Source organism: Amblyraja radiata, chromosome 4, assembly GCF_010909765.2.
Source record: "Amblyraja radiata isolate CabotCenter1 chromosome 4, sAmbRad1.1.pri, whole genome shotgun sequence".
NCBI classification, from domain to species: domain Eukaryota; kingdom Metazoa; phylum Chordata; class Chondrichthyes; order Rajiformes; family Rajidae; genus Amblyraja; species Amblyraja radiata.
Genome location: NC_045959.1, coordinates 68219631 through 68247538, shown reverse-complemented (window position 1 = coordinate 68247538; position 27908 = coordinate 68219631). Strand labels below are relative to the sequence as shown.

Sequence of the window (27908 nt, the reverse complement as noted above, 5' to 3'; positions counted from 1 at the left end):
AACAAATAAATAAGGTCCAGTTCAATTTAGCGAATGAGCGTGGAAACAGGCCCTTTGATTTGCCCCCCCCCAAATCCACACTGACATCAATCACCTGCTCACACTAGTTCTATTTGCCCACTTTTGCAACCACACTAGGGGCAATTTACAGAGGCCATTTAACCTACAAACACATGTGGGAGGAAACCGGGGCACCTGGTGGAAACGATGCAGTCACATGGAGAATGTGCAAATCCACATAGGCAGCACCCAACGTCAGGATCGAACATGGGTCTCTGGCGCTATGAGTTAGCAATTCTACCAGCTGCGCCACTGTGCTGCCCTTAATTGCCATTCTCCATTCAGTAAATTCATGATTGACCAGATTATACCTTCTGCATACTCTTTATTCTCCACCCACAGAAACCTTTCATTCCTTGCTTATCAATGATCCACCTCTGCTTTTAAAATATTCATAGTCTGCTTCCACCGTTCTATTAAGAAGGGAATTCCAAACATTAACAATCATCTGATTTTAAAAAATCACATCATCTGACTTTTAAGTGGATGATATTTATTTTTTGAACCAAGTCTGGCTGACAATTTCACTGTTTTTTTAGAATCATATTTTATTATGTAAAATTCAAAGAATATCTGTTTTGTTTTGATTTCTAGTTTCGAGACTGTAGAGAAGATGTTTTGAAGTTAATTACTGCATTTGTTGAAAAGATTAAAGAGGCTGCTGGACCTCATGTCTCTGAAATCAAGGTAAGGGAATTTCTCATGTCACAAAAATAAACTGCAGATACTGGTTTATATCAAAGATAGACACAAAAAGCTGGAGTAACATAGTGCGTTAGGGAGCATCTCTGGAGAAAATGGATAGGTGACGTTTCGTGTTGGGACCCTTCTTTCTGTTGTGGTTTCCAAATAAACCTGTGGAGATATAATCAGGATTTTATAAAAAGAACATTTGGTTTAGAAACCTACCAAGGAAAAGAAAGCAATTCGCTGCTGCTCTCTCCAGGACAAATACCCAATCACTTATTTCTTAATTATCTTCAGGAGAGCCCCATGGTATAGTTAGAAACAGTAAACGTAGAGATAATACGAGATTGTATTGCATACAGTGTCACTTTATGGCAATTTGCACAGGAAAGACATGATTTGCTACCTGCTAAATAATGTGCATTAGGATCAACTACACTCGATCACCATATCGTGAAGAAGGGTCCTGACCTGAAATGTCTCCTATCCGTTCATTCCACAGATGCTGCGTGACCCACTGAGTTACTCCAGTAGTTTGTGTTTCACGCAACGCTTGTAGATTTATCACTTTTAGATTTATCTCACTTCTGATGTGTAGCCCTCAACTTCTTTATCGCTATATGGCTTATCCTTATGGTTTTAAATGAAAATTAGAACTCCTGTTGTCCAGGCTCACTGCCCGGAATCGCTTACTGTGGTTTGTTACAGGACTGAAGCACCCCAGACCATTCTCAGAATGGCCGCAGGGCCTCCATCAGTGGACTGAGGAAGCTCCCGAGCACACCTGAATGTTTTGATAGCCAGCAAGTTTTTGCCCCTGCTTTGTTGGCTGTGAATATTATAATTTGAAAAGGATGCAGATAAGATTTATGAGAATGTTGTCAGGACCCGAGGGCCTTAGCTATAGGGAGAAGTCAGTCAGGATAGAATTTTATTCCTTGGAGTGCTGTATAGAAGTGTGTGAAATCATGAGCAGAATAGATAGGATGAATGCTGGGTTTACTCAGGGCTGGGGCGTACCTAGGGTAAGATTTTATAGGGACCTGAGGGACAACATTTTGCCACGGACGGCGGTGGGTATGGAACAAGCTGCCAGAGGAAGTAGTTGTGGCAGGTACAATAACATCTTTTAAAAGACATTTGGCCAGGTACATGTCCAATGGAAAGGTTTGAGAGAAATAAGCCAAATGCGGGTAAATTGAACATGCTTAGATAGGGCATCTCGGTCGGCATGGACAAGTTGAGCCAAAAGACCTGTTTCCGTGCTCTATGACTATGTAGGTCAATTGGTAGACATATTAGATGAAACCAGACTATGAGGGTGATGGGGGAATGTTGTGTGAGGGAAACAGCAGCAGTATCTATTTAGTTGATATGACTGCGTTTAGAGAGATTTCTTGGAGTACTTCCATAGAAATAGATACATTGGTGATGAAAGAGTCCATGCTTGGGAGTGAAGGGTGGCGGTATTGGCATTATATTATGTTGGTGACTGAAACATAAGAGTAAAGTAGATTAGTTATCAAAATGTAACTGACACTTTAATGCTAGGGGAAAAAAATTCATGTTAAAGTCTGGATATCAAGCAAACTCGAAATAAGCTTAGCGAAGGAAAAGCTGCTGCAAAGTTTTTTGAGCTGTTAGTCTTTATTGGCATTTTATAACAAGGTATGACATTTGTAAAAAGTGAACAATTTTAATGCATAATTTCATGTTTTATTTTCTCAGAACATGTGCCTTTTGATGTATACCAAAGAAAGGGCTGCAAAATGCAGGTCTGCTGCATTAGACCTTCTTCTTGTGGTAGGATCCTTTTGCCTCATCTTTTTCATGGTGACATTGCTTCCTCAGGGGGTTATTTATCTTGAAGTGAGGTCACTTATTTTAATGGCTTTAGAAAATAATAACTGTGAATTACAATGAAGGAATTAATTAAGGAAAAGTGAATTACTTTCAGTGTTATACATGCATTATCTCTGGATATTGTGAGCATCAAATTTTTCTTGTATTTCTATTATTATACAGGTTTGACTAAAAAGTTGTTGATTCATTTCTTATTCGTGAAGTTGGCACATTGGTCCAGGACACTTGAGTGCAGTGTTATAGGAGTTGCTATCCTAGACAACATGTTAAATTGGAATCTTGTCCCCTAAATTTGATAATATAGTAACTTTCTCATATCAGTGTTTCTTTGTTTTAATCAATAATGTTTAAATAATATTATGATACATTTTCAGCTGCTGCGCAGTAAAATCTCTCTTCAAGAATTTAGAATTGGGGAAATATTCAATAAATTCTACGGGGAATTGGTGCAGAAGAACAAACTTCCAGATACTGGTGAGTTTGTAAAAACAAAAAATGTTGACACTGCTGTAGAAAGAGCAAAATGTTGGGTGAGGTATTGATAGAAAATATTCAGCAGGTCACCCATTAATCATTGTCTGAGGGGAATGTGATGCAACATGGCCAAGTTGGTGCAAAAGCTTGGTTTTCTAGACTCAGTGTGAGTCTATCAATGCCACCACAAGATTTGAGTACAGGAGTAAGGATGTCTTGCTCCAATTATACATGGCCTTGATGAGACCACCTCGGGAGTATTATGTGTTTTTTTTTGGTCATTTTACAGCAGAAAAATATACTTGCCTTAAAAAGAGTACGATTGGAATACAGACTGGGATGGCAGAGCTGCCATATAAGCACAGATTAACTTCACTTGATATATGTTCATCAGAACTCAGTAGAATGAGAAGGAGGTCCAATTCAAACATTTAATAGGGCTAGATAGGTGGGGGGTGTATTCCTTGGCCCACAAAGCCAGGGTCATACCCTTGGGTTACAGGGCAAGAGATGGGTACTAAGAAGAGGAGACATTTCTTCACTCAGAGGATGGTGAACTCTGCTATCACAGACAGTGATTTGTGCTGGCCAAATCGTTGGGGCATTTGGATGGATAATCAGCCATGATTTTATTGATTAAAAGAGTGGCCATGAATATCTGACTGGCCATGCATAAAAAGAAATGGGCATGCGTTGCCTACACATCATGATCTCCAAGCAGGTTGAGGAGGTTCACCTGATGGAGCCTCTTTTATCTGTTTGCATTATCTGATACCTGTCTCTTTAATACCTTGTTAAGATACTTAATAAGTATACTATATAAAATGTTTATGTCACAGTAATTGCATTAATTTTGACTTTAATGACGTCTTTATAGTATTGGAGAAGGTATATGAGCTACTGGGGGTTCTAGCTGAAGTACAACCTGCTGAGATGCTTGACAATTCAGAAAAACTATTTCGTGCCTACTTAAGCGAGTTAAAAACTCAGGTGCGTTTAAAATTCTCTCATCTGTTTAACTTGCAATTTTGTTTAAAATGATTGTTTAGCTTATAACCGTTTTAACAATTTGTTAATATTTGCGGGGGGTGATCGCTGGTTGGCCTGGACCCGATGGGCCGAAGGGCCTGTTCCGTGTTGGATATCTAATCAAAACTAAGCCAAAGGGCCAACATGCAGTTGGCCTTCCTCATTGCTTGCATTATCTGTTTGTTAAGTCCAAGTGATTAATTTACAGGATACGCAGGTTCCTTTGAACATTAATCCTCTTCAAACTCTCAGCATTTAAAATAAAGCTTTCCCTCCTTACTTTTTCTATTAGACTGCCCGACTTCACATTTCATTTGATTTGCTAGAAGGGATGACATTTGAGAAGTTGCAACTAGCAGGGCTGGGACCTAGAGCTGGGAAATAGGGTTAACCTAAAGTCCATATGAAGTCCACTTAACAGCTATCACAGCAGCCCAACTTGGCAGCAAATTTGGGTGCTTTCTGAACCAAAGATCTTATTTTTTTAACCAGATTTCTTAATTAAACAAACAATCTGGTTTATGTTAATTTATTTCATATATTTCATTGCTCTCAATCCTTTCTTGATATGGTTTGCAAATTCCACTTTTGTTTTCCTTTTATTGCATACAGAAACACATGTGTGTGTATTTTCTATTTTTGCTAACTTTTCCTAGTTTTTCCAGAGGTAATTGGAGTGTACAATATAATTTTGAAAATCTGTCAACCAAATCTTTTGAAATCCTGGTGGACTTGGTATTTGCTCAGCAGGTGTTCCCTTTAAACTTTATTAGGTCGTTAGAAAATGAATTGTTCTGCTTTTTAACATCTGAAAAAAGTGAAATAATGTATATTAAGAGGAATAACAACCAACAGTCCAGATAAACTGCCATTCCATCACCACCAATGTCCCGAGCATTCACGATTATCACAGCCTTGTTGTACATTGGTCTTTTGCTGATTAGCTGAAAGAGGTGATGTCAGTGGTTAACAAAATCAGTTTTACCTCGCCATTCATTACTAATGTTGACAATTTAATTCCTCAGATGACTTCTGCAACGAGAGAACCAAAATTACTTGTGGTTTCTGGGTGCCTGAGAGGATTAATAGCACTTATGGTTAACTTCACAAAGTCCATTGAAGAAGGTGGGTATATGTTTTAATTATATTGAGATAAAAATGTTTAATCTAGCATAATAAAAGGGAAAAAATGCATTTGTGCTTGTATTTTTTATAGATCCAACGACATCAAAGAATATTTTTGACTATGCAGTGAAAGCCATAAATCGGCAGGTTAGTTCTTAAGGGTGCATTGCGTATATAGAATATTTCGGCTGAAAAGAGGATGAATGCAAAAATGTTAAGTATTGCTGCGATAGAATTGAAAAGTCAGAGAATGGAAGTAGTAGAATTCATTGAGCATGGCTCACAGTCCAGTGAAGTTTAGGAAGTTCAGAGGTGTTGCTGTGACATTAACAGCAGACCACTCTTTAGCACAGGAAATGGCTCAGCTACAGATTACTTACCGCTTGAAAATTTGCTGCAGTTTTGCCACTGGTCGTGTGCGCGACTTTGGCACCTTTGAGGGGTGGGGGGGTGGGGCGGGGTTAAAATGCCGTTTTGTACTGCCTATCGGAGGCGGACTTCCTCGGGCTGCTAGCTGCTGAAGAATAATCGATCCGACTCCCGTTCGCGCTATATATTTTTTTTAAATCGCTGGACAACTTAATATTTGAATTAAAATAAAGGGCGACTTCGAACGCCCTCAATGCCTACAACGTGACAGATCGCAAGAATGGGACGAAACAAAGGGCAAGTCGTGTATTTTACATATAATCTTGCTTCTTAGGATGGCTTTAATCTAATTTTATGTTGTGAAAATGTGATTTGGGCTGCATACGAACCGGCAGCGTTTTTCCTGCCGATATGGAGTTCAAATTCACCGCAAATGCAACGTTCCAATTGATTGCGTTCCACAAGCAAGATGATTAAAATGCCCTTTTTTTTGGACAATCATGTCATAAGCTGTCCAAATTGTCTATATTTTGAGTTATACTCTCTCCATGATCATTATTTTTAAACTAAATATTCACAACAATTTGAGTCACATGTATTGTGCAAAAAACAATAATTTTGATTATATTTTGAGAGGATGTTTCTGGATTAATTTATGGGAATTAAACATTAAATTCCTTCCATCTGGCATATAAATTCATGACAGTGAGATTTAAAAATCATGTTATATTGTGAATTCCTGTGTGAATGGGATTAATTTGTTATTTGGATACTTAGGCTATTTAAAAAAAATATCCTTTTCTTAAGAAATGGGAAAGTAGTGGGCAGAAAGGCATGTCATGTGTGGTTTGAAGAGCAAAAACTTGTAGTTTACAATGCCAAAATTGAAAAGTTGAGGAAAAACAAGGTGTACAGAGTTGCTTATTGGTTACAATCTGAGGAGTATGATGATGCTACTGATTATGATATGTCAATGTACCAGCTAGCAACTGATCTTCTCCATAAAGACTTGGTCTAATGCTAGAAATTGTAATTTATTTACCTATCTGTTACGGACTTACAGCATATTATACAATAATGTTAAAGTTCTGATCTTGAGAATGTCACATTTTTGAATTTTCAAGGTAATCTGGGTGTTTATTACTATTTCCGGCACAACGGTCAATTTTGTAATTAGCTACAATTAGGTAATTAACTAATTATATGCTTTAATTTCAGGTCATCCAAGTAAGATGTTTTATATTTGTTTCAGAATGCTTCAATCTATAATAACTGTAAATGTCATTCAGTTCTCTTAATTTTTAAGAAAGTTATGGGGTTTTGACTGTCCTTGATCACAGCTTTTGTGTTAAGTCAAGGGAAGAGCAATAGGGAACAAGATGCTAATTTCCAAGTATGAAAATGGCCATAGCTTTTTTAATACTGAAGATATGAAAGTGAATTAGGTGTCAAATTAAGCTTCTTTTTATGCTTTATCTGATGGGATAAATTGCAGACTTGATTTTTAAAATCACAAAATTTTGTGACATTGCTACTATATGACATTGCATTAAAAATCCAGAACCAATCTGTTGTGGCATCATTGGAGAAGGTTTTTATTTGTGTGCAAAGACCAAGAAATTGCATCTTTTTAAAAATGCGTATGAATGGTTATTAAATGATTTCTGGAACAGGCAAAACAAAATATAGGTGATCCCTGCATTACGGCCATTTGGGTAATAGAAAGTGACCCTTACAGAACTCATAAATCACTATCCAAAAATTAGAGATACAGAATAAAAATTACACTCACATAATTTGTGTGAGGGAAAAAAAGGAAATTAATGCAAAATGTGTTTATTTTGCATCACTTTTCGTGGTGCATGTGCGATGACACAACATTGCATTAAGAAAAATAAAGATACTGATTGTTTTCCAGGAACACAACCTCTCGTAACATGGTGGTTGCCTGTATAGCATTTAGGTCCATCAAGTTATTGTTCTCACTCATGCAGTAGTTTGGACTTAAAATGTTAATTAATTTTTGAAAGATAATGCTTTATAATTGATTTAGTAATGTGATTAAAGTGCAGAAATCAATACATGGTAACAAGGGAAGACATTATTCGGTATATTATTTTCCCAATGCTTTCACAATAGAGCGATTTCTATTGCAATTTGTATTCTAAAAAAAAGGAGCAGTATAAAAGACTGAATCAAGCCATCAAGCTCTAGTTAATTTACTGGCACAATGTAGAACGTGGAATCAGGCTAGTGCATGTGAAAGGTAAATTAATGCCATAAAATATTTAGATGGAATAAAATCACGGAAATCAAATAATTTTGCAATGTGGGTTCTAAGTTTAATTTTGCTGCCATGATTTAATTCATCAATCTACAAAAAATGTTTTTGAAAGGTTAAGAATGTAAAATTCAAGTTTGTCAATGTCATGTTGTTTGAAAGCCTTAATTTTATTTCTGTAAGTTCATTAAATGTAATTTGGCTTTTATAACTTTATAAAACCACTTAAACCTCTTGAATAATTGGTCAAGATATAGATTTTAAAGTTTTAATTGTTTCTAATGCTTATGATTCTACTTATTGTAATTATTTTCCCATGCAGATTAGTCTTTTATCAAATCTGACAATGTGCAAAAATACTTTAATAATGGTGATTTTTCAAAGCTAATGATCACAATTGTACAAGGCAAGGGTGAATGCTGAAATTAGCATTAATTTGGTAAAATTTATAATAAACTCATAATATCTCACTTACTATCATAATTCCTTGTTTCTTATTGAAGTGAGCCTTGGCTCACTTGCAAGATTTCCACCTCTGGTCTATTATTGTCACGTGTACCTGGGTACAGTAAAAACATTTCATTGTACCGCGGTACATGTGACAATAATAAACTAAACTAAATAGATCAGAAGATTATACATTTGAGGCCTTCACGATACTCCAGCCAAAGCTTCTGTGATAGAATATCGAGCTTGCATTTAATGGCATACCTGTGTGGCTCTTTTAATACAATGTTGCTGTCCAGCTGAGTACCTCTGGCTGATGGGTGTGGGAGCGGCACAGTGGCACAGCGGTAGAGATACTGCCTTACAGCGCCAGATACTCGGGTTTGATTCTGACTACGGGCACTGTCTGTGTGGAGTTTGTACGATCTCCCTGGGACCGATCTCCCTGTGACTTAAGAAAGGCGGGAGAGAGAAAACTGGGATAAAAGATGAAATAACGGCACATTTGGATAGCAGTAACAGGATCAGCATGGATTTACGAAGGGGAAATCATGCTTTACTAATCTTCTGGAATTTTTTGAGGATGTAACTAGGAAAATGGACAAGGGATAGCCAGTGGATGTAGCATACCTGGACTTTCATAAAGCATCTAATGTCCCAAATCGGAGATTAGTGGGCAAAATTAGGTATTAGGGGTAGAGTGCTGACATGGAGAGAAAATTGGTTAGCAGACAGGAAACAAAGACTAGGGGTTAACGGGTCCCTTTCAGAATGGCAGGCATTAGGGTACCGCAAGACTCGATGTTGGGACTGCAGCTGTTTACAATACACATCAATGATTTAGATGGAGGGATTCAAAGTAACATTAGCAAATTTGCAGATAAACAAAGCTGGGTGGCAGTGTGTGAACTGTGAGGAGGATGCTATGAGGATGCAGGGTGACTTGGAAAGGTTGGGTGGGGACTTCCGGTGGCGCTATGGAGTAGGAGAGACCAGCGCCAACTAGCTCCGGGAAAAAAACGCTAAAAACGGGGGGAAATTGACAGGTCCTACCTGCTGAAAACGGCACCGATTGTTTGCAGTAAGTTTGTGACGTCATCAGGCGCGCCACACTGGCAGTATGTCGACACAGCATACTCCCCCTCCCAAGGCGAGAAAAACCGGCAGGGCTAAAGAGGTAGGCCCAACTGAAGCCTCGGCCTCAGTTTTAACAGCATCCCAAGAAGATATCTCAAAGAAGAAAAAGACTGAAATGGAAGAATTAAAAATTTTTCTTGCACAGGAAATCTCTGTTAATGGAAGAACTAAAAAATCTTAAACAGAACTTCAAGGAAGAGCTGAAATCTTTAAAAAATGAAATTAAAGAACAAATTAAAGAAGAGGTTACAGATACTGTGCATGAAGTTCTGGAAGACTGGAAATTAAATATAGAAGAAAATCTATAATTATAATAATGGATGGGATTTATATAGCGCCTTTCTAATACTCAAGGCGCTTTACATCGCATTATTCATTCACTCCTCAGTCACACTCGGTGGTGGTAAGCTACTTCTGTAGCCACAGCTGCCCTGGGGCAGACTGACGGAAGCGTGGCTGCCAATCTGCGCCTACGGCCCCTCCGACCACCACCAATCACTCACACACATTCACACACAGGCAAAGGTGGGTCAACGATGGATCAAAGGTGGATCAGTGACAACGATGAGTCAGCCTACCGAGAGGAGGTCCAGCACCTGACAACCTGGTGTGCCAATAATAACCTCGTCCTCAACTCCAAGAAGACGAAGGAACTTATTGTCGACTTCAGGAAGGTCAGAGGGGGCAGACATACCCCCATCCACATAAACGGGACTGAGGTGGAGCGCGTCTCCAGCTACAAATTCCTCGGGGTACACATCTCGGAGGATTTGTCCTGGTCCCTCAACACCTCCAAGCTGGTCAAAAAGGCACAGCAACGCCTTTACTTCCTGAGGAGGCTCAAGAAAGCCCACCTGTCCCCCCCAGATCCTGACCAACTTCTACAGGTGTACCATCGAGAGCATCCTGACCGCCTGCTTCACGGTATGGTACAGCAGCTGCACTGTTGCGGACAGGAAGGCACTACAACGGGTGGTGAAAACCGCGCAGCACATCATCGGCGCCCCGCTCCCTGCCATGGATGCCCTCCACCGAAAACGGTGTCTGAAACGAGCTGGGAAGATCATTAAAGACCCCTCCCACCCCAATCATGGACTGTTTGCCCTCCTCCCATCAGGGAGGCGGTACAGGAGCCTCAGGTCTCGTACCAGTAGGATGAGGAACAGCTTCTACAATCATACCATCGCATTGCTGAACTCGGAGTCCCGCCGATAGATTCCTCCGGTCCCTCCGTCCCCATTGTTTAATTATTTTGCATTTTCTATTGTTCTGTATCCTCTTTTAAAAAAATTTCTATATTGCACTACTACGGACTGACGCAAAACTGCATTTCGTTGTACCCATACTCAGTATTTGTGCAATGACATTAAAGTTGAATTGAATTGAATTGAATTGAAAGTGTCTTGCCCAAGGACACAACGAGAGTATGCACTCCAAGCGGGATTCGAACCGGCTACCTTCCGGTTGCCAGCCGAACACTTAGCCCATTGTGCCATCTGTCGTCCCTGACTCAAAATATTGAAGAAGTAAATGATAAACTGAATTCGATGGAATCTAGATTTGATTCTAAGTTGGAACCTATCCTCCAGACATTAAATCAACACCAAGAGATTGTAAAGGAACTAGAGGAAATTGCTGAGACAAGCACCGAAACTACAAAAAAACTTATCGCCGAGAACAAACGCCTATCAAAGTTATTGCATCAAATAACCGAAAAATTTACTGACTTGGAGTGACGACAGAGGCGTCAGAATTTAAGAATCGTGGGCGTCCAGGAAGGCAGAGAGGGGAGTTGTGACCCCCGTGAATTTGCTGCAGAGCTACTGAAAAAAGTCTTGAACCTGGATTTGGTAGGGGGCGCTGCACTGGCAGCGCCTGTCGGCAGCGTGTCCGTCTTTTTTCAACTTTTTAAAAAAATTTTTTAGTATGTTTAAAAGTGTGTTTTTAATGTTTCCTTGTGTGTTATGTGTGGGGGGTGGTGAGGGGGGGTAAGGGGGAAACCGTTTCGGCCGCCTCTTCCATGGAGAGGCGACTTTTTCAGGCCGCCTCCCCCGTGGCCTAACAGCATAGATCGGCGCGGACTTTCCCGGAGACGCGCCCGGAGCTTCAGCGGCGGGCACAGCGTGGACTCTCGGCGCGGAGCGGGTGAGACCTCGCTGGAGGGGAGCGCTCCGTTACGCTGGCCCGCGGCAGCCGGCAGCCTGAAGCCGCGGTCTGCAGAACTCCAGCTGGTGCGGCGTCTACAGCCCGGGATCTCACGGTGGGGACCCGGGGGGAAGAAGAAGCTTCCACCACCGGCCCGCGGCCATCTTCTACCGCGGGCGCGGTATGGACTTAACATCACCCCAGGAGGGGAGCTTCGACCGCCGGCCCTGCAGACTGTGGTGCTTCCGGCTGCGGCACGGCAGGTACTTTAAAACTTTGACCGCTGGCCTGCGGCCTACACCAGCCTGAAGCCGCGGTCTCTGGTTGGGAAGAGCCGATCCTGGACTCACCTTGACTTTGACTTTGTCCCTTACCATCTGGACGCCCGCAGCAACGGCTGTGGAGGGTGGTGGTCCCGACCACGGGGGAAAATGGAGGAGGACTGGCCAAGCTCTGTGCCTTCCACCACAGTGATGAATGCTGTGGTGGATGTTTGTGTAAAATTTTAATGTGGTTGTGTTCTTTATTATTGTACCGCTGCTGGCAACCCAAATACCACCGACCTTGGTTGTGTGGCAATAAAATTATTTCTATTCTATTCTATTCTATTCTAAGCACCATTACTTGCCCGAGCGCACAGAGTATCGAGACGTCGCCCAAGGGAGGGCGCCCCTCCAAGACAACTAATAGTGAAGGTGCAATATGACCATGTTTTGGATGATATGATGAAGAAAATTGTCCAAAGCAGAAATCTCGTATGTGAAGGAGATAAGATTAGTATATTTAGAGATTATCCTGTGGAAGTTGCCAAGAAGAGAGCGCTGTTTACAGAAACAAGAAGAATACTGAAGAACATTAAAAATTTGAGATACGGACTGTTATACCCCGCAACATTAAGAGTTACCTACGAGAAGAAGGAACACTTCTTCATCAAGCACACAGAAGCACTTGAATTCGCCAAGAGTATCGAGGATAAGACCGAAGATTGAATAATATTCAACACTCAACACTTACCTGGATATTGTTATCCCGCAGAGAAGATATGGAACTCTAAACTCTAAACTATTATATTTAAGAGCTGCCCAAAATCTGCAACAAGAATTGGACAAATATCTTGCTACTGATATATAATATTTACATTTTAGTACTAATTTCTAACAACTATTAATAATCATGAATACTAATTAACACTAATTATTGCTAACTGGATCAACTAAGAATTAACTAAAAGTATGAAATATAAGTAAAGTGCGATCCAGGTATTTTATAATTAAAAATGTATAGTGGTTCTCTCTCTGATATTTTTGATTTTGATTATTCTTTGACAAATGTTTATGTTATACAAGACTAACATTTCAATTTGAGACTAATAATTATATCATTAATGGAATATAACCATTATTTCCTTCCCCCCCATAAATTGCTTGCACTGAATTTGAAACTTTTCTTTTAAGGAAAGTACGGAGCTAGTAATTTTATTTTTTTTAACCAAAAGCTACGGAAGTCCTTAGATGCTTAGCCACATTAGGGTGGCTATCACTAACTGCACTAATCTTAGTTGTAGTTTTTTTCTTTTTCAACCTTTTACACATTACTAATACAATTTTTTACTACCTCTTTTTTCAAAAAAGTCGACTCCATTGTTACAAGTTTTATCTGGGATTATAAGAATCATAGAATAAGTAAAAAACATTTATGTAAGTCAAAGATAAATGGAGGTTTGGCTTTGCCAAATTTCTTGTTTTATTTCTGGGCAGTCCATATTAAAAACATGAATTTCTGGCTGGAAGAAATGGATCAACAACCAGATTGGTTAAGGATGGAAAAGGAAGACTGTTTACCTTTTGAAATTGGTCCGATCATATTTGCTACCACAAAACTGCACAAAAAACCTATAAGGAAAACCCCATAATACATAGTGGAATACGAATTTGGAAACAATTTAAAAAAGTTTTAAAATTGAATAATATACCACTATGCCTTCCCATTGTAAATAATCCCTTATTCAAGCCATCCTTTTTGGATAAGGGTTTCACACAATGGAAAAATTATGTAATTAAAAAGATTGGACATCTTTATGGGAAAGGCACTTTTCTTTCATTTCAGGAGTTACAACAGAATCATGGACTGCACTCAAATAATTTCTTCAGATATCTACAAATTAGAGATTATGTTAAATCTAACTCACAAGTCTACAGGACTAGGGAACCAGAAATCCTTGATGAATGTTTGAACAAGCATCCTAACACTGAAAAATTAATAGCTTATATTTATAACACCTTCCTAAACAACGTGGTACCACCGACGGAACCATATAGACACACATGGGAAAATGAATTAGGTCATCCTATAACGAAAGATTTGTGGGACGAAAGTTTACAACATATACATCAATGTTCGTTAAATGCCAGACATGCTTTAATACAATTTAAAGTCTTATATAGATTACACTACTCTAAAATAAAACTAAATAGAATCTTCCCCTATTTGTGATAAATATCTACATCTAGATGCTAATTTAACACATACGTTTGCAAATTGTATAAAAATTAAACATTTCTGGACTGATATTTTTGAAATAATTTCAGAAGTTATTAATACAAAACTGGATCCAAACTCAAAATTAATAATACTTGGAATGTCAGAGCAAAGTTTAACACTCACAACAAGCCAAAGAAATTTCCTCGACTACAGTATAATAACCGGGAAAAAATTAATATTAAAATTTTGGAAAGGCCCTATAACCCCCACAATTAAAATGTGGATTGTGGAAATGTCGGAGACCCTATATCTAGAAAGAATTAAACTTGTCTTAATGGACAAACAAGAACTTTTTGATAAAATATGGGTTCCATTCATTAATTATCTGACGGGATAGATTGGCCAGCACGAAAACACAACTGAAACTTGAACTCAGGATTAGATGAAAAGTCATACTTTATAATCTACGAACCTATCTCCAAGGACGTATTACAGGTGCACAATCTTTTATCCGAAAGCCTTGGGACCAGACACTTTTCGTAATTCAGAATTTGTCGGCCTTCGGAATGGAAATTTTTTAGCGTAGATTTTAATGGCTGGCTCAGTGGTAGAGTGCTCGGCTCATATCCGCAAGGTCGCGAGTTTGCGCCTTGATCCCGGCAGTTACTCGGTCGCGAGTTTGAGTCTTCAATGTCGTTTTTTCTTGCAGAATAAATGTCTGTATGAAATGCAGTGTGTTGAATGAATTCCTGAATTTGTAAATGTGCCCGCAGCATTGAATCACCTCTCGCACTCATGTCACCCTAGCGGAGCTACATGCCCTTAGGCGGTCTAGCTCGGGGATTCTTGAATCCCCGAGCTAGGTCGCGAGTTTGCGCCTCGATCCTGGCAGTTACTCGGTCGCGAGTTTGAGTCTTCAATGTAGTTTTTTCTTGCAGAATAAATGTTTGTATGAAATGCAGTGTAGGAGAGGTGTACTGACTGTGTGGGCAGAACTTTGGAAGTGATTGCCCACCAGTCTAAAAAGCCGCTGTGTCTCCCTGTCCCTGGGATAGCAGGGGGCGATCAAACAGCACAATACCCCACTCCCCCTCCAACTCCAGAGGAATCCGCTCCCCGATGGGCCGCTACGGCGACAAGTGGCAGTTTGCCCACAGCCCGAGCTGCGCCCCCTCATCCGCCACCCCAAGAACAAGACGTACCTTGCACGCCATCAGCTTCTGCCCCTACGTGTTCCTCTGGAGTTGGAGCGGGGCTGGGCTGGAGTTGCTGCTGGCTGTGGTTCTCTGGGATCTCCGTGCTTGCAGTGGGCCTGGGGGTCGGTGTCCCGTTGGTCCTGACGTCTCCGGCCACCCCCCTGGACTGGAGCTGAGACTGGGAACTGTACCGCCCTTGCCCCCTTCCTCTGCAACTGCAAACAACCCCACTCTCCTGCAAGGGCGATACAGTTCCCGGAGGATGGCAGGTGGCCGGAGACGTCAGGACCAACAGGAACCCGCTCCCCGATGGGCCCCTACGACGCCCCGAGCTGCGCCCCGTCATCCGCAACCCAGGTTGCTCTGTAGTTGGAGCGGGGCTGGGCTGGGCTGCTGTTGGCTGTGGGTCTCTGGGATCTTCGTGCTTGCAGTGGGCCTGGGGGGTCGGTGTCCCGATGAGGGGGCGCAGCTCGGGGAACGGCTTCTGGTGGTCCTGAAGTCTCCCGCAAGTTTGCAGTTTTCCTCTGGAGTTGGAACGGGGCTGGGCTGGGCTGCTGCTGGCTGTGGGTCACTGGGATCTCCGTGCTTGCAGTGGGCCTGGGGGTCGGTGTCCCATTGGTCCTGACGTCTCCGGTGACTGGCACTGACCTGCTGGTATCGCCGACATGAAGACAGTGCAAAGCCCCCGCGCCGGTGCAATGAGCGGGGAGCTGGAGAGAGGAGGGAAGGGGTCACACACATGGCCGGGAAGCAGAGGGGTGTAGGTGAGGTGAAACTTAAGGGAGCGACAATCTGCTGCTGCCTGCCCGCTGAGTTAAAAGGTTCCCACGCAAGACTCACGATACACTGTATATCGTGAGTCTACCGTGGGAACTTTTTAACTCAGCGGGCAGGCAGCAGCATATTGTCAATTATTAACCCTCCCGCGCAATATACCCTCACCTTCTCTTTTATGAATGGGGATTTGGTTCCCCTTTCTTCGAGGACCGACCGGAGGTTCCGCTGTCACCTCTGCGGGCCGCCCTCGGTGAACTTTTTCAAGGACCTTTCTTCAAGGACCGAAAAAATGTCCGCTATTCGGAGGTTTTCGTTATTTGGATCTTCGGATAAAAGGTTGTGCACCTGTATAAGTAATCCATTCCACCTTTTTTGTATTTTTGATATTTGTAACTCTTTACTCTCTTTCTTTTTCTATATATAAAAAAAACACTAGAAGCAGAAGTAATCGACAATTGAAAATTTTAATAATGGATGACTGATGTATATGAAAAGTGGGAATAGGGGAAGTACAACAGGATCTGGGGGTCCTTGTTCATCAGTCACTGAAAGTAAGCATGCAGATACAGCAGGCAGTGAAGAAAGCAAATGACATGTTGAGTATAGGAGCAAATAGGTCTTTCTGCAGTTGTACAGGGCCCTAGTGAGACCACACCTAGAGTATTGTTTGGTCCCCTAATTTGAGGAAGGACATTCTTGCTATTGAGGGAGTGCAGCGTAGGTTCACAAGGTTAATTCCCGGGATGGCGGGACTGTCATATGCTAAGAGAATGGAGTGGCTGGGCTTGTATACTCTGGAGTTTAGAAGGATGAGAGGATATCTTATTGAAACATATAAGATTATTAATGGTTTAATAGACAATAGACAACAGATGCAGGAGTAGGCCATTCGGCCCTTTGAGCCAGCACCGCCATTCAATGTGAACATGGCTGATCATCCACAATTAGTACCCCATTCTGCCTTCTCTCCATATCCCGTAACTCCACTTTCCCTAAGAGCTCTATCTAACTCTCTTAAAAGCATCCAGAGAACCAGCCTCCACTGCCCTCTGAGGCAGAGAATTCCACACACTCACAACTCTCTGTGTGAAAAGGTTTTTCCTCATTTCCGTTCTAAATGGCTTACCACTTATTCTTAAACTATGGCCCCTGGTTCTGGACTCCCCCAACTTTGGGAACATGATTACTGTCTTTAGAGTGTTCAAAGCTTTAATAATATTATATGTTTCAATAAGAATACTTCTCATCCTTCTAAATTCCAGAGTATACAAGCCCAGCCACTCCAATCTATCAACATATGACAGTCCCGCATCCCGGGAATTAACCTCGAGCACCTACGGTGCACTCCCTCAATAGCAAGGATGTCCTTCCACAAGTTTGGAGACCAAAACTACACACAATACTCCAGGTGTGGTCTCACTAGGGCCCTATACAACTGCAGGAGGATCTCTTTTCTCCAATGCTCAACCCCTCGTATTATGAAGGCCAACATGCCATTTGCTTTCTTCACTGCCTGCTGTACTTGCATGTCTACTTTCAGTGACTGATGAACCAGGACTCCAAGATCGCATTGTACTTCCCCTTTTCCCAACTTGTCACAATTTAGATAATAATCTGCCTTCCTGTTTTTGCCACCAAAGTGGATAACTTCACATTTATCCACATTAAACTGCATCTGCCATGCATCTGCCCACTCACCCAACCTGTCCAAGTCACCCTGCATTCTCATAGCATCCTCCTCACAGTTCACACTGCCACCCAGCTTTGTGTCATCTGCAAATTTGCTAATGTTACTTTTAATTCCTTCATCCAAATCATTAATACAGTATATATTGTAAATAGCTGCGGTCCCAGCACCGAGCATTGCGGTACCCCACTAGTCATTGCCTGCCATTCTGAAAGAGACCCGTTAATTCCTACCCTTTGTTTCCTGTCTGACAACCAATTTTCTATCCATGTCAGCACCCTACCCCCAATACCATGTGCTCTGATTTTGCCCACTAATCCCCTATGTGGGACCTTATCAAATGCTTTCTGAAAGTCCAGATACACTACATCCACTGGCTCTCCCTTGTCCATTATCCTGGTAACATTCTCAAAAAATTCCAGAAGATTAATCGAGCATCATTTCCCCTTTCCAAATCCATGCTGACTCGGACCGATCCTGCTACTGCTATCCAAATGCACTGCTATTATATCTTTTATTATTGACTCCAGCATCTTCCTCACCACCGATGTCAGGCTAACTGGTCTATAATTCCCTGTTTTCTCTCTGCCGCCCTTCTTAAAGAGTGGGATAACATTAGCTACCCTCCAATCCACAGGAACTGATACTGAATCTATAGAACATTGGAAAATGATCACCAATACGTCCACAATTTCTATTGCCACTTCCTTAAGTACCCAGGGATGCAGACCATCAGGCCCTGGGGATTTATCAGCCTTCAGTTCCATCAGTCTACCCAACACAATTTCTGGCTTAATGTGAATCTCCTTCAGTTCCTCCGCCACCCTAGATCCTCTGGCCAATAGCACATCAGGAAGATTGTTTGTGTTCTCCTTCATGAAGACGGATCCAAAATACCTGTTCAACTCATCAGCCATTTCCTGTTCCCCATAATAAATTCACCCTTTCCACTCTTCAAGGGTCCACCTTTGGCCTTAACCAGTTATTTTCTCTTCACATACCTAAAGAAGCTTTTACTATCCTACTTTATATTCTTGGCTAGCACCTTCGTACCTCATCTATTCTCCCCGTATTGCCTTTTTAGTTATCTTTTGCTGCTCTTTAAAAGTTACCCAATCCTCTGGCTTCCCGCTCATCTTTGCTATGTTGTACTTCTTCTCTTTTATTTTTGTACTGTCCCTGACTACCCTTGTCAGCCATGGTCGCCCCTTACTCCCCTTGGAATCTTTCTTCCTCTTTGGAATGAACCGATCCTGCACCTTCTGTAATATTCCCAGAAATACCTGCCATTGTTGTTCCACTGTCATCTCTGCTAGGGTATCTTTCCAGTCAACTTAGGACAACTCCCTCATGGCTCCATAGTTCCCTTTGCTCAACTGTAATACCGGCACCTCCGATTTACCCTTCTCCCTTCAAAATTGTTAATTAAAACTTATCATATTATGGTCACTACCTCCTAATGACTCCTTTACCTCGAGTTCCTTTAACAAATCTGGTTCATTACGCAAAACTAAATCCAGATTTGCCTTCTCCCTAGTAGGCTCCAGTACAAGCTGCTCTAAGAATCCATCACGGAGGCACTTCACAAACTCCCTTTCTTGGGGTCCAGCACCCAACTTGATTTTCCCAGTCTACCTGTATGTTGAAATCTCCCATAACAACCGCAGCATTACCTTTGCGACATGCCAATTTTAACTTGATTCAACTTGCACCCTATATCCAGGCTACTGTTTGGGGGCCTGTAGATCTCCCATTAGGGTCTTCTTATCCTTACAATTCCTCAGTTCTAGCCATACTGACTCCACATCTCCTGATTCAATGTCATCCCTCGCAAGGGAATGCATTTCATTCCTCACCAACAGAGCTACCCCACCCCCTCTGCCCACCTGTCTGTCTTTTCGATATGACGTATAGCCTTGAATATTCAGTTCCCAGCCCTGGTCCTCTTGTAGCCATGTCTCTGTAATTCTCCAACATCATACTTGCCATGGACACGCTAGAGGCAGGAAACATGTTCCCAATGTTGGTGGAGTCCAGAATCAAGGGCCACAGTTTAAGAATAAGGGGTAAGGTGTTTAGAACGGAGATGAGGAAACCCTTTTTCACAGAGAGTTGTGAGTCTGTGGAATTCTCTGCCTCAGAGGGCGGAGGAGACCGGTTCTTTGGATACTTTCAAGAGAGAGCTTGATAGGGCTCTTAAAGGTAGCGGAGTCATGGGGATATGGGAAGAATGCAGGAACAGGGTACTGATTGTGGATGATCAGCCATGATCACGTTGAATGGTGGTGCTGGCTCGAAGGGTCGATTGGCCTACTCCTGCACCTATTGTCTAATGTCTATTGACCGGGTGTGTTTTCTTCGGGTGCCCCAGTTTCCTTCCACATTCCAAAGATAAGCAGGTTTGTAGGTTAATTGGACTCTGTAAATTGTCACGTGTGTCGGATGCAAAACTGGGATAACGTAGAACTGATGTGGGTGATCGTTGGTCGGCGCAGACACGGTGGGCCCGAAGGGCCTGTTTCCATTGCCGTCTAAACGATACTAAGCATGATATATTGAGCAGGTTCTCTGTAGTCAGGAAACCAGCAGTCCAGTGTCTGTCCAGTGAAAAATGATCTGATATACAGGAACAAAAAGCTCAGTACATGTCATGTTGGACAATACTACAAAATAAATGTATCATCTGCTATCACTTGGAGGTGAAGAAGGCATTAATCATACGTTGTGCCATACTTTACCAACTTTTGTATGCTTCTCTTGACAGATTGACATGAAAAGATATGCTGTTCCTTCAGGTAAGATTTCTTTGCTTTATATCACCAATTGCAAATTGACATAACAACATTTTGAAATTCAACACAGTTGTTTGCAGTGATTAAAAGGTTGCATTTTCAGATATTTATGGATGTAGATACCAGGAATATGATCTTCATCCTCGGTAACTATAACAGGCTTTAGAAGATAAATAATTGTCACTACCAACAATATAGGTAATTTTAATGCAGGAAAATCTTTTGTGAGTTAATAATTATAAACTTACCATATCCACAAATATAGCTATAATTTCTTCTCCAGGTCTGACATAGAGTCATGGAGTGATACAGTGTGGAAACAGGTCCTTAGGTCCAACTCGCCCACACCGGCCATCATTGTCTCAGCTACACTAGTCCCACTTGCCTGCGCTTGATCCATATCCTTCCAAACCTGTCCTATCCATGTACCTGTCTATTTGTTTCTTAAATGATGGGATAGTCCCAGCCTTAACTACCTCCTGTGGCAGCTTGTTCCATACACCCACCACCCTTTGTGTGAAAAATTACCCCTGAGATTCCTATTAAATCTTTTCCCCTTCGCCTCTGGTCCTCGATTCCCATACTCATGCAAAGACTGTGCATGTACCAGATCTATTCCTCTCATGATTTTGTTTACCTCTATAGGATGTCTCCTCATCCTCCAGCGCTACATGGAATAGAGACCTCTCCATATCGCTCTCACCCTCTAGTCCTGGCAACATCCTCGTAAATCTTTTCTGAACCCTTTCAAGCTTGACTATATCTTTCCTATAACGGTGCCCAGAACTAAACACAATATTCTAAATGCAGTCTCACCAATGTCTGCTCTGTATATTGTCACTTGTATGTCGGATGCAAAACTGGGATAACGTAGAGCTGATGTGGGTGATTGTTTCCAGCATCTGCAGTTCCTTCTTAAACTCCTGTACTCCTAGATCCCTCTGCTCTACAACCCTACTCAGAGGCCTACCATTTACTGTGTAGGTCCTGCCCTTGTTTGACGTCCCAAAATGCAACACCTCACACTTTTCTGTATTAATTTTCATCAACCATTCCTCTGCTCAGTTGGCCAATCGATCCAGATCCTGCTGCAATCTTTCACAATCATCTTCACTATGATTGTCACACTGAAGGCATTGATGCATGCTGAGCTATGCATTTTCTAAGCTCTTGAACTTCCCTGAGTGACTGCTCTTAGTATAAGGTTGACCATCTGTTGAATTGCAAAGGCCATCCCGGTTTATTTTGTCCTCACTGGGTTTGTGTGAATGTTAACTGAGCAAAACACACCTTAAGTTCACTGGTAATGAAAATCATTCTATTTTTTTCTCTTGTACAAGATGTAAAACTGTTTATCATCCAGTCAATGTAGATAATTCAAAAATATCAACTTAAGTTTTTTCCTAAATATTAGTTTCTACCTCCTATCAAATTTGTCTTGAAACATGTTTGCAAATGTGTATACTAAGGATTCACAACATTTTTAACAGTAAGGGAAGAAGAAATCAACTATAAATCATTGTGGGATGCTCAAGATTTTAACATGTTGTTAAATTATTTTTATATATACAGCTGGGTTGCGTCTTTTTGCTTTGCACTCTAGCCAATTCAGCACCTACCTTCTGGACAACTACAAAATTCTTTTTGAGGCAATGTCTGTGTGGTGTGGCCACACTAATGCTGATATGAAAAAAGCTGGCTTTGCTGCACTTGAAAGTTTCCTTAAAGAGGTAATGAATTTCCCCCCTAATGACTGCAATATTTGATATGAATCAATGAACTGAATTTCCATCTAAAACATTGAAACTGCAGAATCATAGTCTCCCGTGGTCATAAGGCATAATATCTTCAGCGATGGTTACTGTGATATGTGGACCGTGGAGTGGCATTTTCCTACTTGGGAAAAAAAAGACAAATTTGAGATGTTTTATAATTACTATAAGGTCTTCCGTGCACAGAAACTGTTGTTGGTCACAGCAGGTCCATGTTGCTGTTATTCTCCTGAAACGCTCCTCGATCTTCTTCAATTATTTCTGATAATATTCCTTTCTGCCCCATATGTTTATCTATCTTTCCCTTATAAAGCTCCATACTAATCATCACATCAAATTAGCAGTAAACCACATTCTAAACACACTGGATAAATAATTATTTCTTATAGGCACCGACAGTAAATTCATCATATTTATATCCCATTTATTCTTTATTGACAGGTATATTTTTCAGTTTTTAATATCTCTGGCAGGGAACATAAAAATTGTTCATCCCAGTTTGGCAAAAGAATAAATCAGGGAAGGTAGTGCATCCGTGGATAACAAGGGAAATCAGGGATAGTATCAAAGCGAAGGATGATGCGTACAAATTAGCCAGAAAAAGCAGCATACCGGAGGACTGGGAGAAATTCAGAGACCAGCAGAGGAGGACAAAGGGCTTAATTAGGAAAGGAAAAATAGATTATGAAAGAAAACTGGCAGGGAACATAAAAACTGACTGCAAAAGTTTTTATAGATATGTGAAAAGAAAGAGATTAGTTAAAACAAATGTAGGTCCCTTGCAGTCAGAAACAGGTGAGTTGATCATGGGGAACAAGGATATGGCGGACCAATTGAATAACTACTTTGGTTCCGTCTTCACTAAGGAAGACATAAATAATCTGCCGGAAATAGCAGGGGACCGCGGGTCAAAGGAGTTGGAGGAATTGAGTGAAATCCAGGTTAGCCGGGAAGTGGTGTTGGGTAAATTAAATGGATTAAAGGCCGATAAATCCCCAGGGCCAGATAGGCTACATCCCAGAGTACTTAAGGAAGTAGCTCCAGAAATAGTGGATGCATTAGTAATAATCTTTCAAAACTCTTTAGATTCTGGAGTAGTTCCTGAGGATTGGCGGGTAGCAAACGTAACCCCACTTTTTAAGAAGGGAGGGAGAGAGAAAACGGGGAATTACAGACCAGTTAGTCTAACATCGGTAGTGGGGAAACTGCTAGAGTCAGTTATTAAAGATGGGATAGCAGCACATTTGGAAAGCGGTGAAATCATTGGACAAAGTCAGCATGGATTTACAAAAGGTAAATCATGTCTGACGAATCTTATAGAATTTTTCGAGGATGTAACTAGTAGCGTGGATAGGCGAGAACCAGTGGATGTGGTGTATCTGGACTTCCAGAAGGCTTTCGACAAGGTCCCACATAAGAGATTAGTTTACAAACTTAAAGCACACGGCATTGGGGGTTCAGTATTGATGTGGATAGAGAACTGGCTGGCAAACAGGAAGCAAAGAGTAGGAGTAAACGGGTCCTTTTCACAATGGCAGGCAGTGACTAGTGGGGTACCGCAAGGCTCAGTGCTGGGACCCCAGCTATTTACAATATATATTAATGATCTGGATGAGGGAATTGAAGGCAATATCTCCAAGTTTGCGGATGACACTAAGCTGGGGGGCAGTGTTAGCTGTGAGGAGGATGCTAGGAGACTGCAAGGTGACTTGGATAGGCTGGGTGAGTGGGCAAATGTTTGGCAGATGGAGTATAATGTGGATAAATGTGAGGTTATCCATTTTGGTGGCAAAAACAGGAAAGCAGACTATTATCTAAATGGTGGCCGACTAGGAAAAGGGGAGATGCAGCGAGACCTGGGTGTCATGGTACACCAGTCATTGAAAGTGGGCATGCAGGTGCAGCAGGCAGTGAAGAAAGCGAATGGTATGTTAGCTTTCATAGCAAAAGGATTTGAGTATAGGAGCAGGGAGGTTCTACTGCAGTTGTACAGGGTCTTGGTGAGACCACACCTGGAGTATTGCGTACAGTTTTGGTCTCCAAATCTGAGGAAGGACATTATTGCCATAGAGGGAGTGCAGAGAAGGTTCACCAGACTGATTCCTGGGATGTCAGGACTGTCTTATGAAGAAAGACTGGATAGACTTGGTTTATACTCTCTAGAATTTAGGAGATTGAGAGGGGATCTTATAGAAACTTACAAAATTCTTAAGGGGTTGGACAGGCTAGATGCAGGAAGATTGCTCCCGATGTTGGGGAAGTCCAGGACAAGGGGTCACAACTTAAGGATAAGGGGGAAATCCTTTAAAACCGAGATGAGAAGAACTTTTTTCACACAGAGAGTGGTGAATCTCTGGAACTCCCTGCCACAGAGGGTAGTCGAGGCCAGTTCATTGGCTATATTTAGGAGGGAGTTAGATGTGGCCCTTGTGGCTAAGGGGATCAGAGGGTATGGAGAGAAGGCAGGTACGGGATACTGAGTTGGATGATCAGCCATGATCATATTGAATGGCGGTGCAGGCTCGAAGGGCCGAATGGCCTACTCCTGCACCTAATTTCTATGTTTCTATGTTTCAGTGCTTCTTTTACCTGTTTAATATTGCAGACAATGTGATTGTACCCAGATTACATTAAATATATAGCATGTCCTCACTGATCTTTATTTCAACTCTCCTAGACACCAACTGTAATGTTTGGTTTTGTTTATGGTTTTAATTACCTGTATTGCTGCCTCTAGTGTTTTGTTTATCACTTAGATATTTAGCAAAACTTAATTGTTCATAATTTTAGTCTGTGGAACTGAACTCCAGTAGTCTGTTGACCAGTTCAGTAGCCTTCAGTTGTTATAGCCTTATTGACCATTTTAGTGACTTGCATTATTGTCCAGCTATCTACTGTTATTTCCTAAGGTGTGTATGATCTATTTACCTACTCACTGAAATGCATTCTATTCCTATTCAGATCTTTCATTGGTGCATTATGAGAGCACAGAAATTATTGATGTTGAAGCAATTCTGATTATTGTTCACTGTTTTAATTGTTTATTTTAAAAGCCGTTTATTTATTCAATTAGTATCAAAATATCCAGGATCTGTATTGCTGTGACCCATTAGTTGGCATGACTTTTCATATTGCCAGAAGTGTAAAATTGACGATATTCAAATACTGTGAAAGTTGCACTCCCCAGAAATCTTGCATTATAGAAAATTGCATCATAAAACCAATTGTGCCAATGCGGAAGGAAAGGCTAGGGGTTCGAGAGTTACAGACTCATGATTACAAATATATTTTTCCTGCTGAATTTTCAAAAGTAAAGATTTTTTTTAAAAGCTAAAAGTTTATTTCTTCAAGTTAAAAATATTAAAAACTGTATGTTACATCATTAGAAGCGATTGCTTGTCAATATCAATGGTCACCTACAGTGAAAATTGACAGATTATGGTAACAAGAGAGAAAATTGTGTCTGATTACTGCGGGAAGCTTAAATACAGTTTTTTTCCTTTTACTTTTTTTCCAAGACAGCTTTTTTACCCCTTGTCAATTTCTTATAATTTTTAAGTGGTTTTCTAGTTCCTATTCAAAATTGCTTTATAACCAATTTGGCTCAAATTAATTTTGCAGAGATTAAACATTTTGTTTGACTGCATAAATATTAGGATGTATGACAAGGCCAATAATCTTAATTTACATTCAACATTGTTATCGCAACTCTTTCAGGATTACAACTGTTTCTGGATTGACAGTACAAAAACTTGTTAATTTGCATTCTTTTATCTTTTTCTGTATGCAGATTGCATTACAAGTGGCAAAGAATGCACATGTGCATGAAGATAAGTTGAATTACTTTATGAAACAATTTTATAACATAATCCGGACAATGGAATCAAACAATAAAGAGCTCTCCATTGCCATTCGAGGATATGGACTTTTTGCGGCTGTACGTTTCATTCTTATAAATTGTTTTATGAGCTATTCTTTTGTATTTATAAAGTACAGTTGCACAACCTTTTATCCGAAAGCCTTGGGACCAGACACTTCTCGGATTTCGGAATTTTTCCGATTTCGGAATGGAAGATTTTTAGCGTAGATTATGTAGGTAGCGCGGGCAGCTTTAAAAGTCTGGAGCGGCTGCCTCATCCCCGGAGACCGGGGAATCATTGTAAATCATTGCTTAAATTTTAGTCAGTTAGTTTGGAGGGATTTTATGTGGTGGGGGGGGGGTGAAGTGGGAAACTTTAATTCTTAGTCCCCTACCTGGTCGGAGAGGAGGGGAGCAGGCAATGCCTTACCGGGTCGCCGTGCAGTAAGCTCCGGAGCGCTGTGGCCGCCGACTCCCAACATCGCGGAGCTGGGGCTGCGGGTGTCCGGCCGCGGGCGGCGCCAGTTGGAGCTCCGACCCCGGCGAACTCTACCCCTGGCTGCGCGGCGCTCCAAATCCAGCGCTGGACGCCCGCAGCCCCAGCTCCGCGATGTTGGGAGTCGGCGGCCACAGCGCTGGGATACCAGCGGGGAGCGGGCAATGCCTTACCGGTCGCCGTGCGGTAAGCTCCGGAGCGCTGTGGCCGCCGACTCCCAACATCGCGGAGCTGGGGCTGCGGGCGTCCGATCGCGGGCGGCGCTGGATTTGGAGCGCCGCGCAGCCAGGGGTAGAGTTGCCAGGGTTGGAGCTACAACCGGCGCCGGACGCCCGCAACACCAGCTCCGCGATGTTGGGAGTCGGCGGCCACAGCGATCCGGAGCTTACTGCACGGCGACCCGGTAAGGCATTGCCCGCTCCCCGCTTCTCCGACCAGGTAGGGGACTAAAAATTAAAGTTTCCCCCTTCACCCCCCACCCCCCCCCCCCCTTTCACATAAAAGCCCTCCAAACTAACTGACTAACGTTTAAGCAATGATTTACAGATGTTTAAGTGTCTCCGGGGAGGAGGCAGCCGCTACAGTAGTACAGACCTGGGTTGACCGTGGGTCGTTTCGGGTCAAGTTTGGCGCCAAACACGAGCTTTGGTGTGCAGACGACATCCTGGAAAAAATGTCCGGTTTTCGGAGCTTTTCGGTTTCCGGAACTCCGGATAAAAGGTTGTGCACCTACAGAAAGGAGAAATATTTGTGCAAAAAACACCACATTTTCTAGTGTATACAAATTGCGTACCTAACACTTTGATATCTTCTCTTATCTTCTCTGCTGCTTTGACAATTTACACTGACTATATATATTCCAAAAGAACCAGGTGCATTTGAGAAATTTAATGCAGCTAATCAAGATTTGGAATGCAGTGGCTGAAAGGATGAAAGCAGATTAAACAGGGAATACTTGGGGGGAAAATTGAAGGGCTTGGATGAAAGAGCAGAGGGCTGAGGAGGAATTGGATAGCCATTTCAAAGAGGCACTTCAGCAAAGAGGGACAAAATCGCACCCTTTAGTACTCAAGAATGTAACACATTACCTCAGTAAATTTCATTTTGTGTCTATCCGTCTAATATACTAACTCGTCTGAGTCCCTGACCTTTAATTTTCAATCATCATTCTCATTATTTCTCTTTTGTAAACACATGAATTTGGATAAGACTAGTTCCTTGGCTCACTATT

General features: G+C 41.7%; 1 protein-coding gene across 1 annotated transcript in view; it reads left to right on the top strand.

The window, feature by feature from the left end:
* Nucleotides 1-27908, top strand: part of prkdc (protein kinase, DNA-activated, catalytic subunit) — a 235559-nt gene that overhangs the window by 18656 nt on the left and 188995 nt on the right. The window contains exons 3-11 of the mRNA XM_033019700.1: nucleotides 655-747; nucleotides 2476-2550; nucleotides 2985-3084; nucleotides 3962-4074; nucleotides 5139-5238; nucleotides 5330-5385; nucleotides 20523-20553; nucleotides 22123-22280; nucleotides 26113-26259. Of these exons, the coding sequence (XP_032875591.1) occupies nucleotides 655-747; nucleotides 2476-2550; nucleotides 2985-3084; nucleotides 3962-4074; nucleotides 5139-5238; nucleotides 5330-5385; nucleotides 20523-20553; nucleotides 22123-22280; nucleotides 26113-26259 (873 nt within the window). The remainder of the gene's footprint in view (nucleotides 1-654; nucleotides 748-2475; nucleotides 2551-2984; nucleotides 3085-3961; nucleotides 4075-5138; nucleotides 5239-5329; nucleotides 5386-20522; nucleotides 20554-22122; nucleotides 22281-26112; nucleotides 26260-27908) is intronic.